The sequence below is a fragment of the Pangasianodon hypophthalmus genome, chromosome 17 (genome assembly GCF_027358585.1).
Source record: "Pangasianodon hypophthalmus isolate fPanHyp1 chromosome 17, fPanHyp1.pri, whole genome shotgun sequence".
In the NCBI taxonomy this organism is placed as follows: domain Eukaryota; kingdom Metazoa; phylum Chordata; class Actinopteri; order Siluriformes; family Pangasiidae; genus Pangasianodon; species Pangasianodon hypophthalmus.
Window position 1 is genome coordinate 19,319,362 of NC_069726.1, and position 16,168 is coordinate 19,335,529.

At 39.1% G+C, this 16,168-nt stretch overlaps 2 protein-coding genes across 7 annotated transcripts in view; both read left to right on the forward strand.

Annotated features, from left to right (window-relative positions):
- Positions 1–7,849, forward strand: part of tacc1 (transforming, acidic coiled-coil containing protein 1) — a 34,604-nt gene extending 26,755 nt beyond the window's left edge. For 3 of the 5 annotated variants that reach the window (XM_026942672.3, XM_026942670.3, XM_034312664.2), the window contains 7 exons: positions 685–777; positions 1,269–1,345; positions 1,432–1,475; positions 1,902–2,062; positions 2,640–2,746; positions 3,491–3,611; positions 4,216–5,226. In XM_026942672.3, coding sequence (XP_026798473.3) covers positions 685–777; positions 1,269–1,345; positions 1,432–1,475; positions 1,902–2,062; positions 2,640–2,746; positions 3,491–3,611; positions 4,216–4,284 — 672 coding nt within the window. In that variant the 3' untranslated portion in view covers positions 4,285–5,226. Of the gene's footprint in view, positions 1–684; positions 778–1,268; positions 1,346–1,431; positions 1,476–1,901; positions 2,063–2,639; positions 2,747–3,490; positions 3,612–4,215; positions 5,388–5,447 lie in introns of those variants that run through there. The other 2 variants (XM_034312663.2, XM_053241125.1) reach the window with 1 other exon arrangement.
- A 759-nt stretch (positions 7,850–8,608) lies between these two features.
- On the forward strand, positions 8,609–15,220 carry si:ch211-113d22.2 (uncharacterized). Of its 2 annotated transcripts, none has more exons than XM_053241126.1 (3): positions 8,609–9,558; positions 10,342–10,482; positions 13,988–15,220. In XM_053241126.1, the coding sequence occupies exons 1-3, from the start codon at positions 9,510–9,512 to the stop codon at positions 14,203–14,205; spliced, it is 408 nt and encodes a 135-aa protein (XP_053097101.1). In that variant the 5' UTR covers positions 8,609–9,509; the 3' UTR covers positions 14,206–15,220. The 2 variants fall into 2 exon arrangements, with proteins under 2 accessions (XP_053097101.1, XP_034168763.2); XM_034312872.2 differs by having other exon boundaries at positions 8,621–9,558; positions 10,369–10,482.
- Positions 15,221–16,168: the final 948 nt, after the last annotated feature.

Consider the following 16,168-nt stretch of genomic DNA (forward strand, 5'->3'; position numbering starts at 1 on the left):
AAATTTCAAGATGTTTCTCTGTATAACGAACCAAAAGTTGATCACGATTTATTCACTTATCATAGAAGTCTGGGGCAGATGTTAAAATTTTTTATCCTGGTGAGGGTTGCTGTGGCTCTGGAGCCTATCCCGGGAATGCTATGTGCGAGAGACGGGATACACCCTGGATGGGACACCAGTCCATCACAGGGCACCACGCACACACGCATTCACACACTCACTCATTCACCTAGGGGCAAGAGTCCACCTACTGGCATGCTTTTGGGAGGTTGGAGGAAACCGTAGAACCCAGAGGAACCCACACAAACATGGAGACAACATGTGAAACACTACACAGACAGTGACCTGAGCTCAGGAACAAACCAGGGATGCTGGAGCGGTGAGGTGGCAAAGCTAACGGCTGCACAATGTCAGTGCCTCATTTCTGTGAAAATTCTGCCGTCTGAAAAAAAAAAAAAAGTAGGTCAATCCATGGGGTGTTCCCGTCTAACATCTAATGTTCCTGGGATAGGCTCCAGATTCACCGCAACAAAACCCTGAAGATGAACAAATGGATATAAGCAGTTATAATGAAGTTGATAAATAAACAAGGACATGTTATGGAAAGTGCTTCCGGAGAGTTCCTATTAAAATATCAAATGATTTAATATGCTTTAAAGTTATGTGTGTGTGTGTGTGTTACAGAGTGAGAGCTTGGAGAAGACCAGCCCCAACCTTGACTCCATCGCGCTCAGTGAGATGGACAAAGCCGCTGTTCTGACTCTCATCAGAGAGGAGGTCAGTTAAAAAAAAATCACTTCAGACATCTCAATATAACACACAGCACTAAAACCAGGAAATGTGATCTATATTAGCATTCTAGCATTAGCCTATCTGTCAGTGTGTATACAGTAGGCGTGCTACTCCAACAGGCACACTGCTGTAAGCATGGCACTGACGTAAAGTGAAATTATCCTACAGCCATGTTAGCACAATTTAGCATTATCATATCAGAGGTTAGGCGGGAAACCGAAGCGCCTTATAAAGTAAATGGCAAAACATTAGCGTTGAAGTGTTGAAGTGTAACAGGGTCTTACCCAGAGGAAGAGATCAGTGTATGGCTTTACCAATGAGGCACAATATTTTTTTTACCTATCGGATATGCTAAATATTAGCGGGTATTCATGTGGTAACTGGAAACCTTTAGCTTCAGAAACTGCATGCTAAGCTAATTTATTAGATAAGGCTTAATGTAAAGAGTAAGTGTGTGTGTGTGTTTATGTTCACAGATAATCACGAAAGAGATTGAGGCAAACGAGTGGAAAAGAAAATATGAGGAGAGCAGAATGGAGGTGTTGGAGATGAGGTAAACAACAGCTTCCATAATGCACTTCTTCAACGAGTCAATGAGCAAAAATGCATGAATGTCTATGTGTTTGTGTTTCCTGACAGGAAAATAGTTGCCGAGTATGAGAAGACAGTAGCACAGATGATCGGTGGGTCATGGTTAGCTTGCTAACACTCCTGCACTAACTACACACCGGCGCTAATGATGCTAATCACAAACACACTAGCTAGGCAGTAAGCTAATCATGCACCTAACCACACACTCGCGCTAATGATACCCCTGAGTAACAAACACACCTCTTGTAACATGCTAGCTAGCCGATGAGCATTCTAGATGCCCTCTTCATTCTACAGTAACTCTATAGTGGCATGAATTACACACACTAGCTAGCCAGTTGGCTAACGATACCACTTATGGGTTACACACGTCTGTGCTAATAATGCTGTTCAACATTAGCGTATAATACCAGTCCAATTACTATAACTGTGCTTAATCATGGTGGTGTGTAGTGTGTTCTGGAAGCAGTTATTACTGTAACTCGTTGTGTGACACTCACTCCTCCTCTACCTCACAGAAGATGAGCAGAGGAAGAACATGGGCTCTCAGAAGAGCGTCCAACAGCTAATAACGGAGCGGGATCAGGCTCTGTCCGATCTCAACTCAGTCGAGCGCTCACTCTCGGACCTGTTCCGACGCTACGAGAACATGAAGACCGTGCTGGAGGGATTCAAAAAGGTAAACGCCTCACACAGTGATGACGAAAAACACTTCACAACACACTAACTCTCGTGTGTTACATTCAGCTAGGCAGCCTGTTCATGCTAGCAATAGTGAAGTAGTATTAGCATTGGTAAACTTTTAGTTAGATACGTTAGTCAGGATTGGTTATGTTTTTCTAGCATTCTCTGATTAACCACCATGTTAATCAGAAGTTGTTTCCATGGTTATGCGTAGCTAGCTAACTTATCCATCAATGCAGCATGTACAACTTGCTAGTTGTTTACTGTAATGCTAGATTTTGTGTTAGTCTCTGTAGTATAATGTTAGTTTCTCTGTTAACTTGTTTAATAAAATGCTAGTTTTTGTGTTAGCCTGTTTACTAAAATGCTAGTTTTATGTTAGCCTCTGTAGTATAATGCTAGTTTTTCTGTTAACTTGTTTACTAATACACTAGTTTTTGTGTTACCTTGTTTACTAAAATACTAGTTTTTGTGTTAGCCTCTGTAGTATAATGCTAGTTTTGTGTGTCCTCTTCTTACTTTAATGCTAGTTCCTGATGTTTCTCCTCTTGTTTTGTTTTTGTCATGGTCAGAATGAGGAGGTGCTGAAGAAGTGCGCTCAAGAATATTTAGCACGCGTCAAACAGGAGGAGCAGCGTTATAACACACTCAAAATCCACGCTGAGGAGAAACTCGACAAGTAAGACTGATCAGGAACACACCACATAGACTAAACACACTTCACAAAACACACTGTATGCAGTCCACAACTGTAATTAGAACAGTTGTGTATTTAGCACAGGTGTGTGTGACCCCAAATAACATTAATGAAGGTGTGTATTTAGTCCAAGTGTAGTATGTGTAACTATGTGTGAGTAGTGTATGTGTAAGTTATATCATTAGAGCAGGTGTATATTTAGCCCATCTGTGTAGCGCAGGTGTATCATTAGAGCAGGTGTGTAGTTAGCAAATGTGTGTGTAACTCATGTGTATCATTAGAGCAGGTGTTTGTTTAGCCCATGTGTGTGTAACTCAGGTATATCATTAGAGCAGGTGTATGTTTAGCCCATGTGTGTAACTCAGGTGCATCATTAGAGCAGGTGTGTAGTTAGCCCATGTGTGTGTAACTCAGGTGTATCATTAGAGCAGGTGTTTGTTTAGCCCATGTGTGTAACTCAGGTGTATCATTAGAGCAGGTGTGTGTTTAGCCCATGTGTGTGTAACTCAGGTGTATCATTAGAGCAGGTGTGTGTTTAGCCCATGTGTGTGTAACTCAGGTGTACAGTTGTGTAGTGGTATAGTGTGTTGTGTTGAATGTAGTGTGTTATTGACCAAGCACTAAGACATATTACTTATACATGTTGTTGGATATGGTGAAATTGGTTAGTGTAGGTGTGCATACACAGGATGGAGCAGATGTATCTTTAACACACGTGTGCTGCAGGGCGAATGAAGAGATCGCTCAGGTGCGTGCGAGGTCGAATGCGGAGTGTGTGGCGTTGAACGCTAGCCTGAGGAAGGAGCAGATGAAGGTGGAGTCTCTGGAGAGAGCGCTTGAACAAAAGGTAAATATTTCAACCTTCAGTCAGAAGGGTCTTAATTAAATCACAGTATATTTTGAATAACTACAGTATCAGTACAGATTCTCTTTTTTCATTTCAGTTTTTTGTTTGACAATTTTGTTTGACAGTTTTACACTTTTGATAACTTTAACCAACTCTTTGCTTCTGAGTAGTGAAAACTGTTTGATCTGGAGATTTCAAATTCTAAACCTGACGATGCCACAGCCATGTCGATGGTCAGGAGCCAAGAGAGCAAAATTGGCTGTGCTCTCTGGGTGGGAGGGACATAAGCCCTCTTCCCTGTCAATCACAGTGTCAGTAGCCAGTTGTGGGCATTTGTGAGCTCATGTATGCGGAAGAGGGTGGATAGCGCTTTCCTCAGAGTATGCTACACTGCCCCTATGAAGCAGGTGTTAGCCTTCACCCTATGATAAGAGTGGGAATTGAAAGGTGACCAAATTCAGGAGAAAATGGGGGAAAATCCAATAAAAATTGTGTAACATTAACTTCTTAAACACAAAAACCCTATTCCCATCTCTCATTCCTTCATTTATAGGCCATGATTACATTCCCTACTCCTCTTTGTTCTCTGTCTGTTTTTGCTCAGAATCAAGAAATTGAGGAGCTCACGAAGATCTGCGATGAACTCATCGCCAAACTCGGCACAACAACCTGAGCACTGAGCACGCTTGGATTTCAGCTTTGAGCTTAAGTCCTGACTGAACCCCTCCTTCCTTCCTTCACACCGCTTCGCCTCCAACATAGTCCTGCATGTCTGGATCTCTCTCCAACATCTGGAGCGTGGAACTGCAACATCAGCTAAAGTAACGCACCTATAATAATGAGACTCTTTAGTTTCTGAGACTTTAACACGGCAGTCTGCATGAATCGTCAGCGCTAACTGCAGTTTCTACACGATTTGTGAATCTGAACTCATTAGCACTTTGTGACGGCTCTGTTTTTGAACGCAGTGTGTTTCATCCGTGAGGCGAACGAGCGTGTGTATTTGTGCGTGTCTGTGTGTGAGTGGGTATCATCCATCCTTGTTGTACAAGCAATGTGTTATGAGTGCGGTGGGCAGGTGAGAATGTTTGTATGTATATCTGTATTGTTTGTGTGTCATTCCTTCTTTACAGTACATGCACTTTGTAATGTGTGTGTGTGTGTGTGTGTGTGTGTGTGAGTGAGAGAGAGGATGACTATATTTTCCAGACTATAAGACATGTCTTTTGCCCAATCACATTTATAAGAGTTTTTTTTTTTTTTAAGAATTTTGTTTTTGGCATCAACATCAGAGTTGTCATGACAGCCAAAGGCACAGATAATGTGAAAAGAAATCTTATTCGCATATCTGCTAGGAGATTACTGATGCTAACTGATGGCCAGCGCTAAGATACGTAAGTAATAAAAAACACAAAGGGGCATGCTGGTATAGGAAAATAATCAGGGTAGTTGTGATGTAGTGGTTACTGTTACCACCATGAAGTGTTTTATTCTTCTTATACCACAATTTGCCAACACTAACAATGTTTTATCTGTCTATCTGTCTATCTATCTATCTATCTATCTATCTATCTATCTGTCTATCTATTAAAGAATGACACAGCATACTTTTTAACCATTGCTTGTTACATTTAGTGTGGTGAAATGTCCTTGAAACATCAAAACATCACCACTTACATTATAGCAGCTATAAACAGTCGTTCCCTTTCCCTTTTTTCTGGGAATTGGCAAAATGGAGTAAAAAACCCTTGGAAAATGGGTTTTATATATGTATAAGTGTGTGTATATATATATATATATATATATATATATATATATATATATATATATATATAGTGATTGGACAAACAAAAGCAACAAGTCTTACACTCCAGAAAATATTGTAAATGTGTATGCAAATTTCTGTGCTGCGTGCATGTGTGCGTGTGTGTGTGTTTGATAAAAGGGTCCATGCACTTGTATTTTTCTCCCTCGCTCCACAATAACACCAGTGCAAGTGCCAGTGCAATCCCCTGATCCACACGTTTTACTGTAAATAAGAATTTATTCCATGTTTATTTTGTATTATTATAAAGGTTTATGATTCAGTAATTTTGTGGGGATTTAAGCGAAAATGAGAAAGTCTTGCTAACAAATTAATTTGTGTGGTGTTTATTAGTGTCAGTGTTCACACACTGGGATTTGTGTTACAGAAGTTTAACCTTTGATAGAATATTTATGTTACATTTAGTAATGCACTTATCCTGTAGTTAGGACTGGTTTTAGGTCTGAAATGTTCCTGGTTCAGCAAAGGTGGAGCTTGGATTTTAATTGGATTAGCCACACCGCTAACCCTTCTTTTCACTGCCTAATTGTTTAGCATAAAACACATAATATAATATTTAGTAACGTGGCACTGTGCTAGCATTATTTAGCTACTTTAGCAAATATTAATGTTACTGCTCTACAAGTAGCTATATGATGTTACATAGCTAGCAACTGGTTCACTTACAAGCTAGCTAAACCAACATATTGAGTAATTAAAACAGGTAGCCAAGTTTGCTAGCCAGCTACATAACCTGAGGTAAAATATTTTATTGCGTAATTAAAACCAGTACGTCTATATGGAAGTTAAAAGAGAGGTCAGTGGTGGTGCTGTATGATGAAGTTTGCGACTGGCTAATCAAATGTAACGTAAGCTCCGCCCTTATTGATTCAGTGACACGGTAAAACAATGGCATTACTAGTTACGTAATAATTAACCAGGTGTGACGCACAAAGAGATCAAAATTAACTGAAAATGATTAAACTTGATCTTTTATTCAATCTTCTTTTTACGAAGGTAGAAAAAACTTTTTCATTATTATAATTTTTAAAAACCTTTAGCTAATTACACTTTAAGCACTTCAGAGATCAAGAAGAGCCGTTTATGAAACGGTGAATGGAGTCTTTGTTTTTAACACATTTTTCACTGCTTGGAAACTTTGAATAGTCTTTGTTTTTCGTCAGTGTTTCAGTACCGCTTTTGACCTGCCCTTGTTGACTTCGCTTAAGTTCATTAGATGGGTGTTAGCAATGTAGACTTCAGGAACTTATCCAGAAGGCATTGCTGTGGTATGACTGTGAAAACTATTGGATATTTGTAAGTGTAAACAGCAGTTTAATTGTTCACTCGGGTTTTTTTTTTTTTAATCTGAACGTGACAGCTGATGAAACTGTGGCACTAATTGGCACACGAGATAAATAGCATGCTAGTTATTTACTTAGCTAGTTAGGCAGTTGATGCAGTGTTTTAAAGAAAAAAATCGCCAAGGAAATTGTAAATATCATCATATTATTTCGTAATTTATTACCTAGCAAACCAGCTGATTAGCATGCCAGTGGCCTAGCAAAGCCAAATCTGAGTGTGAAAATCTCTGAGAAAATTGTTTCAGCTACATTCTCACTATATGTGTATTAGACACTCCTTAGCTTGTGTGTGAACAGTTTTTATGGCAATAAAAATAACAGATCTATTCTTAATCCCGTAGAAACTCGTGTGATGTGAGGGGAAGTCAATAAGTGTGTGTTGAAAAAGGTATTGGAACACTTCACCTTTGTGAACGAACACAATATTTTTATATATATAAATCCAGTTCGACTGACAATCCGCCTTTTGCTCTGAGCCTGTTGCCAAAGTGACGCCAGTCATGCTGCCAGTGTTGTATCCCACAATCCCCTGCGTGTCATATGCAATAGCTGCCAAAATGTGTGTGAAGTAGACATGCTGATATATACAGCTTTGTTTTTTTGTTTACACTTCAGAACATAGTCACATTCAGGATGGCTTTTATAAAGAAGTGTCCTTCTCTGAGGATTGATCCCATGGTTCTGTGCGCCTCACAAATTTAACATGAAAGCACTGAAAACATGGTGGATGCTCCTTCCTTCCTCTTCCTGTTGCCTCTCTTTCTTTCTTCAGTATGCCGTAATGAGATCCTGACAGTGTGCTAAAGAGTGATCAGGAATTTAGTGATGATGATATGAGGATTTGACATGTGCACATGCTTATAGTGCTGAACTCTGGCTGGTGTGTGTGTGTGTGTGTGTGTGTGTGTGTGTGCGTGTGTGTGATTGTGATTATTCATGTTCTTCATGTTTGTACAGTGAGAGAGAAAGAGAGCTGCACAGAAATCATGTTTACTAATATATACATTCTCTATATTATATTCTATATTTTGTGCATAAAGTGTTGCCTGAATTAAAGGTATTAGAACGGATCGTTTTGCCTGTTATTAATTTTGGCTGAAATGAAATGTACTCATTTATACATGTTTGGTGTCTTTCTTTTTAACCCTGGTGTTATGTTTGCTACTTACCGGTGGATGTATTGTTCACAGGTCATATTGACTTTGGGCAGCTGAGACAGAAAATAGGATTTGAAATGACCAACCTTGAATACATCTAGCTTTTGAGGAAGAGTAAAGACAAACAAAACCACTTCTCATGCCTGGGGATGTGTGCAAATAAGACATGGACCTAATGTAAAGTAAATTGGTGGGCTTCCAAGTGGCATAACAGAAACGTGTTCACCCTAGAGTCAGGAAATTACAAATTTCAACCTTGACAATGACACATTGGGAACCGAGGGAGCAAAACTGGCTCTCGGAATGGGAGAGATGACATATTCTCTCTCCTCTGTCAATCACATAGACAATAACCAATCACAGGCATCTCTGAGCTCATGTATGTGGAAGAGGGCGGATAGCGCTTACCTCTGAGTGTGACGCAGCATGAGCAGCTGTTCGAATAGATGTGGTTTCACATGTCTTGGAAGAAGCATGTATTATCCTTCACCCTACCCGGCTGCTAGATGTCATGTGATAGTGGAGAGCTGATTAGTGGGTGGGAATTAGCAAGACAAAATTGGGGAGATAATAGGGGGAAATAAAAATTGGTGTCTATTAATATTTCTTTAGTTGTAGTTATTTTGTTTTATTATCAGGTCAAAATGTCCTGAACATAAGCTGTGTAATATAAATGTGAAAGGGAGGGTTGGGGAGTAAGGTGTAAGGGTTGTATAGCAGATGCAAATTTGTCCTTTTTTCATGTTCAGTAGGGCAAATGAGCCAAGCACGCATGACCTGGTGGTTCCTGACACTGTGTGACAGACTGTTATTTATCAAACTAGTGATAGTGTTATCTATCACATAATTTGGTATCCTTCCATGCCACTCCATGTGATTTGGGTAATAATGCAGTTCCTACCTGATTTGGATCACCTGATCAGGATAAAGCAGTTACTGAAGATGAATGAATGAGTTTGTACAATGCTATAAACTGATTTCTAGAAGTCTTGTAGCTCCAGTGCAATGTAAGAACAAACCTCAGACACAAATCACGTGAAACACTGACACACTATTATTTTATGCTCATGTGTGCTGGGTTACTGAGCTGATGAGTTGAATCAGGTGAAGGTAAGCTGTGCTCTTGATTAATATCATATGACAGGGATGACTGGTCTTAAAATGAGGACTGTCCTTGTGTCCTTATGTTAAGGACACTCTATGTGTCTCAGCACTGTTATTACTCAATCTTTAGCAGTATATGTCATCATATTTCCTCCACTGTAACATTTATACATGAATTGTGCATGAAATATACAGAAATGAGAGTGGGGGAAAAGCGGTCATTTTGGCAGCCAGTCCCAAACATTCCGTCCCAGAACTGTCCCAGCAAAATGTTTAGCTACTACAGGAACAATCCCGTATCATTTTGGGTATTTTATTCACATATAATTGTCAATAACGCGTCTATGCTCATCTGCTGATGATGACAAGCACGTATTAGAGCTGTTAAGCCGTGAAAAGCTCACACTCAGATTAGAGGGGGAAGATTCACACGTCTGAACATCTACACTCGTCCTCCGTCTGCTCAAACATGAAGACACTGGTCATTCTGCCGCTGCTGCTGAGCGCCGTGTTACACAGTATGTATCATACTAAAGTTCTGTTGTTATTCATAAAATAAACATCCTTAAACATGTGACAGAGCAGTAGGGTTGATATCTGGTGTCTTTATTAAAGATGTAGCTGTGCAAAAATTGGAAAAATTACTGTAGTTCTGTGGTAGTAGTGGAAAAATTATATTGCCTGGGTCATTTGTAATAGTATTACCCATAATGCACTGTATATAGTGTACTACTGATGCACACTATGTCCACGATAAGTACGATGAACAAGAAGAACAAGAAGTTTAAACACATTGCTAAACTTTCAGATTTTTTGACGGTACTTCTGGCTTGTTGGCTTTAGTATTGTGCTCATGACAAGATTCTGAATTCTTTTTGCCCTGTATAGTGTACAGTGAACAAGTGAGCAAGGCAATGATTTGAGACAAGCATGTCTGCCTAATTTGCTGGTTGGGAAGTGAATAAAGTTTTCATGGTCCAGTGACAAGACAGAAATGCATGCAAGGACTACAGTTTACAGAAAATTATTCAATAATTATCGGTCTGCTCCTCACTTGATGTTTGGAGGAATTTGCTGAGAACAATTATACTATAACATCTTCCTTTTAAGGAATATATTCCTATACAGTTTGTAGTCTTTATTTTGATGGGTTAGGTCATTTGCAAACTATTATTTGTTAAAGGGTCAACTTTCTGGTTCTTCAGTCCACTATTTTAGTTTATACGTGTTGGGGGGTGTTTTGTGTGGGTTTTGTGTGTGTCAGAGAGAGAGTCTGTCTTATCATGTTAATCTCATATCAGCTGTGTTCTCTTGTGCGGTGTGTAAAGGCGAGGCACTGAAGTGTTATACCTGCATCGCGCCCAATCAGGAGGAGTGTAACCGACAAGGCTTGAGTGTATGTCCTGCTAACTCAGACGCCTGTGCCACCATCACAGGGGCCAGTGAGTGCACACACACACACACACACACACACACACACACACACACATTTATCTTGCTATTCTGGGCCTTCCTCTGATGTAATTATTAATACAGCTGATTAAGTCTATGCTAACTAAATCCAGGCCTAACCATAACCTCAGCAATTTAAGTAAATGCTACAGTATTTGTTTTTTTAACATCCCCACAAGGTTAAAACTGTCAGATATTCCTATTCTTGTGGAGACATTTGGTCCCCACCAAGATATTAACACATGCCCACTTGACACACATGACAAACACAGATTTGTCCACAGGGTGGAGCCAGATAGTTAGATTAGCTGGATTATGTTTACAACTAGTCACCAGTGTGTAATGATTATAAACAGTTCAGAATGGTTCATGAATAATTGTGTTACAACCTGTGTGTGACAGGGTTTTTTTTTTTTGTTATGTTTTTTCTGGGAAGAAATGGAGAAAACATTTTTCTTATTACTTTTTTTTTTAAATGTGTACCCTATTAGAGCCCTTTCTTCATATTTCAAAAGAACACAAGAGTAACTATGTGATGGGGGAACACCCAGAAAGAAGGAAAATCACAGTACAGAGGAAAAAGATTACCCAAGAGAGTGACCAAAAATGAAATGTACACAATGTCCCCTTAACCCTTTTTAGTTCTGCACTGGAGCTTTGAGGCTAATGTAGCTAACAAGGAAGTGAAGCTCATAGCCTCCAGTTTAGTCTATATTATGACACACCTCAGCTGGCTTGGTTCCATTGTTCAGCATCTCAAACAGTCTGGTTTGTGTGGTTCAGGTGCTAAATTGCCAGTTATAAGCTTCTCTAGCTTCTATTCTGTTATCCTAAGTAATAAATACAAAATAGAAATGCAGCACTGAACACACCTGACTGAACTGAAGGACCTGATTCAATAATACTACTACTACTACTACTAATAATAATAATAATAATAATCCAGGGTTACCAGTTCAATCCTGAGCTCAGGTTACTGTCTCAGTGGAGTTTCTGTGCATGTTCTCCAATATCCACTTGGGTTTCTTCCAGGTTTTCTGGTTTCCTTCCACCTCTCAAAAACATACTAGTACATGGATCAGCTACAATAAATTACCCGTAAGTGTGAGTGAGTGTGTGAATGCTGCACTGCAATGGACTGGACTTGTGTTCCATTCAGGGTGTAATTCCCAGGATAGGCTCCAGATTCACCATGACCCTGAACGGCAAGAAGGTGATGAATGAATAACAATCACAAAAATTTTGACTATAAATCTATGTGAATCACTACAAACCATGAAAAGTATATTTAATTCACAAGTTAAATATTTTTCATTTTGATTTGAGCTATTGAACTATAGACTATTTTTCCAGATTCTGGGGGCGATGTAAGGAAAACTTCTTCCCCCGGCTGAGTGTTAATGCAGGAAACACACATGCTCTGGATGTAACAGAGCAGTTTTACAGTCTTACGCTCCTGTGATTTAAACATAAACTGTAGTGTGTCTTACAAATTAGCTTTGACCATATAGAACCAGTCTGATTCTTTAAAAAAAAAAAAAAAAAAGTTTAAATACTTCAGCTACAGACATGTATTGAGTCACTTTCTGCCCTTGACATCATCACACATTGACTGTAAATGAGAAAAGCAAACTGTGTTCCATCGTTAATATGGACCTAAAATGTGGCAGCAAGCCACAATTTCACTTTTCCCCTACTCTTATGCTGGAACAGTTACAGTCCTGTATGTATTTATCACTTCTGTATAAACAGATGAACCCTGTGACTGTGCTGTGACTCATCACTAGGCCGTCTCTTCGGACTTTATAGCAATGCAGCTGTAACACACGTACACAAAATGTCTCCAGTCAGCCTTCTCTTCAACATGAACACAGAAATAGAGCTTGATTTGTAATTAAGAGATGGAATTTAAATGAACTTTTATTCCACTTGTTCCTCGTAGCTCTAAATAAAGTAAACGTGTAAAGATTTTACACCGGAACAAAAATGAGTTCAACCATCATTCCATTTACTTTTGGAAAAGTAAATGCGTTGGAGTTCCAGCTCCAGTCTGTGGTTTGATCCTGAGCTCGGGTTACTGTGTCCATATGGGTTTCCTCAGGGTTCTCCAGTTTCCTCCCACCTCCAAAAAACATGCAGATTGAAGGATTTGCTACTCTAAATTGCCCCTAGCTGTGAATAAGTATGTGAATGCATGTATGCATGGTGCAATGTGATAGACTGGCATCCCATCCAGGGTGTATTCCTACCTCACGCCTAGTGTTTCTGGGATAGGCTAGACATCCACTGCCACCCTGACCAGGATTAAGCGCTTACTGAAGATGAATGAATGAATTTAAAAGTGTATTTATCACTTCTGTATAAACAGATGAACCCTCCCTTTCTGCAGTGCTGTGACTCATCGCTAGGCCGTCTCTTCGGACTTTGTAGCAATGCAGCTGTAACACATGTACACAAAATGTCTCCAGTCAGCCTTTTTTTTTTTCATTTTGAGCTGAACAGAAGAGTAGTGTTTGATCTGTGGCTCTGTCTCAAACTGCTCACTATACAGTATACTGTATGCTAACACTATACACAGTGTACTTGACTTTCTAGTACCTGAATGTTTGATTTGAGACGTTAAATGCCAGATCACTGCTCTACATCACGTCACAGAGTCAATAGAATAACCAGCAAGTAACTCAAAATGGCCGTTCTTTCCACGTTCATTTGCATTCTTGCTTGGTTTTTTGGCCTTTATGAAAATTTTAATCCAAAAAAGTACCTGTAATTTTAACAGTATGTTTTAGTGCAATTTTACCAGGCCCAATAATCATTCATTCTACATTCATGTATGAATGCTCATACATTTACTTCATACTTCATACCCCCCATTTTGTCCCCAATTTGGTCACCTGCCTATTCCCACCCACCCACTCACCCCTATCATACGACAGCTACCAACTGGAGAAGGGTGAAGGCTAACCTGTGCTTCCTGCAAGACATGTTAAGCCAGTCAACTGCATCTTTTGCTTCTTATGCTGTGACACAGGGCAGTGTAACACACTCAGAAGAAAGCGCTGTCTATCCTCTTCCACATACATGACTCCACAGATACCACGATTGGTTAATATCGTGCTTAGGTTTTCAGCCAGCACATCAGCCAGGGTTTAAAGGAGTAGATTTTAATGCCTGTGAGGTGAACTGCAATTGCAAATAAAAAACTGATAAGCATTCCCCTTCCATCACTGAACCCCACCCCCTCTGTTGAATTTACATACGTCTCATTTAATCGTACGCTACTTCTAGCTGAGCTTCCCAGTTTTTTCTACTTCTTTAAAATTGCCATGAAGTTAAACTGAAATATATCCATTGTTTAATTTAGAGAAAGCTAATTCCAAAGCTCTTTAGGATGTGAATCATTTAAACACAGAACAAATCTGTGATGGACTCAAACACAACAATTTTGCCTTTGTGTCCTCTGTATGTGCGTGTGTGTGTGTTTCTCCTCTGCAGACTCAGTGATGAAGTCCTGCTCCTTTAAATCATTCTGTGATAAATCCCACATGAGTAATGGAGGAATGAAGCTGGAGTGCTGCTTTAGTGATGAGTGTAACGGGCCGCACCGTGCTCACAGTCACGGAGAACACGGCAACGGCGCTGTGGCTCTGGGTTCCAGCCTGAACCTGCTCCTGGGAGTGCTGATGATCCGAGCCGCTGTCAACGTCATGTAAAATCCTATAAACACCAGAAAAAAACACTATAAGACATATTATTTAGTATTGTAGCATGAGCTTTTGGAATATGCATGGGTTAACAGTGTTTCTAGTGATAGTACATTAACAGTCAAAAGTTTTGGACACACCTTCTCTTCATTTTAACTATTTTCTACTATTTTATAACAATGGTGAAGATATTAAAACTACAAAATGTCAAATATCAAATATAGTAAGGCACTGACCAATAGTGTTGACCAAAACTATTTTATATTTAAAATTCTTAACAGTGTTCCTGGTGAAGCCTTGCACACTCTTGGCATTTTTTCAACCAGCTTCATGAATAAGCTTCTTTTCTTAACCTTCGCAGATAGACTGAGGTCTAAATAGAAACTGCTTATTTGGTAAAGCAATTTAAATTTCAGGGAAAAAATATTTCTTAAGCAAATAAATTTCAGAAATTAAGAAATAAATTTATACCTGGACTTCACTATTTACATTATTTTAAAACTAACTAGTTTCAAAATGTCTTTATAACAATGAAAAGTTAAATCTGCTGCGTCCAAACTTTTAACTGGTAGTGTACGTTGATTTGAGTGTGTATTAATGGAAATAATTTGAGTCAGATAGATTTCCATTACTTGTTAGCTATATTAGCCTCAGACGTCGAGTATAAAACTTTGACGCAAACTTAGAACGTTATGTAAATTTTCCTTTTGGCCCTGTTCTACACATTTTAGTGTGTTTTGTACTTTAACACTCCTGATTCAGCTGCTCACTTCATTAACACACCTTTTATGAGAATAAAAGGTGTGTGTGGTAGAGAAAGAAAACACTAAACTGTGCAGAACATGTGGTGGATTAAGATCTAATGAGGCTTAAAGTGCCAGAAATGAATTTACATAGCTGGTAGATCCTTTTAGATATTTTGCCAAGTATAAAGCCAGCAGCAGTTTGTTTCTGTATGTTCGTGGTTTGTGCTGTATATGGAGTCGAATGAGGGCTGGCTAAATAAAGTTGACAGCTAAATAAAGTTTTAACTTTCTATTTTTTTTTAAAACATTTCCTACACAGATCCAGTCTAACAAATTTCCTTTAGGTTTAGTATAGAATAAAAAGACACACAATATATTTAATACATGTAATCATCACAGGTACATAGTCAACTGCACATGAATATTCAAACAGCCAGTATGCTTTGTCAGAAAGCCAGAAACATGTGATATGTCTCGTTTTCTGTCTTCACGTAGTGGCCTCTCTCAAAGATTCTCAAAATGGAGTCTGGGGACCCCTGGTATAGCCTGAGGGTCCATGATTTGTTAAAGAAATTGTTAGCTTAGTTGTAGTAAGTACAGCACTGCTGTTGAATGCACAATTTTGATTGGTCAGGAGGTGTTGGTTAATTTTCTATAACAGCAGCTCTGACAGTAGGTCCTGCTGCTCTTTTATTGTAATATGCTCGTTCTAATATGTCATTGTTTCTACATTAAAACCAACTTACACAAGAGGCTTGTATGGTAGACGCTGGACATAAATAGAGAACATTTTCTTTGAGGCTACATTTATTTAACATAGTCTAACGAGTCTCCAGTTTTAGCGCTTTTTAAACAGCCAGATGTAAAGCTGTATGTTTTCCGACATGGGAAAGTCTTCAGGGCAGAGGAGTTTGTGTTTTCTGGTTTCTTTGTAACCTGACAAGCTGTCTTTTTTTTTTTCATCTCAACTTCAAGAGCAGAAAAACATTGGTGACGGAACGACTATTTATACCTGCTATAATTTAAGTGATAACAGGAGCTAACTTGTTTTCTGCATATTTAATGTTCCATGACATTAAGTGTAAATGTAAAAGGATAAAAAAGAAAGTATGACATGCAGTTCTTTAAAGAATAAAAATTGGAATTGTTGAGAAATTGCTGAGGTATGAGAGGAATAAAACGCTTCAGGATGTGCTATCACACCACCCCACTGTTCATTATTTTCC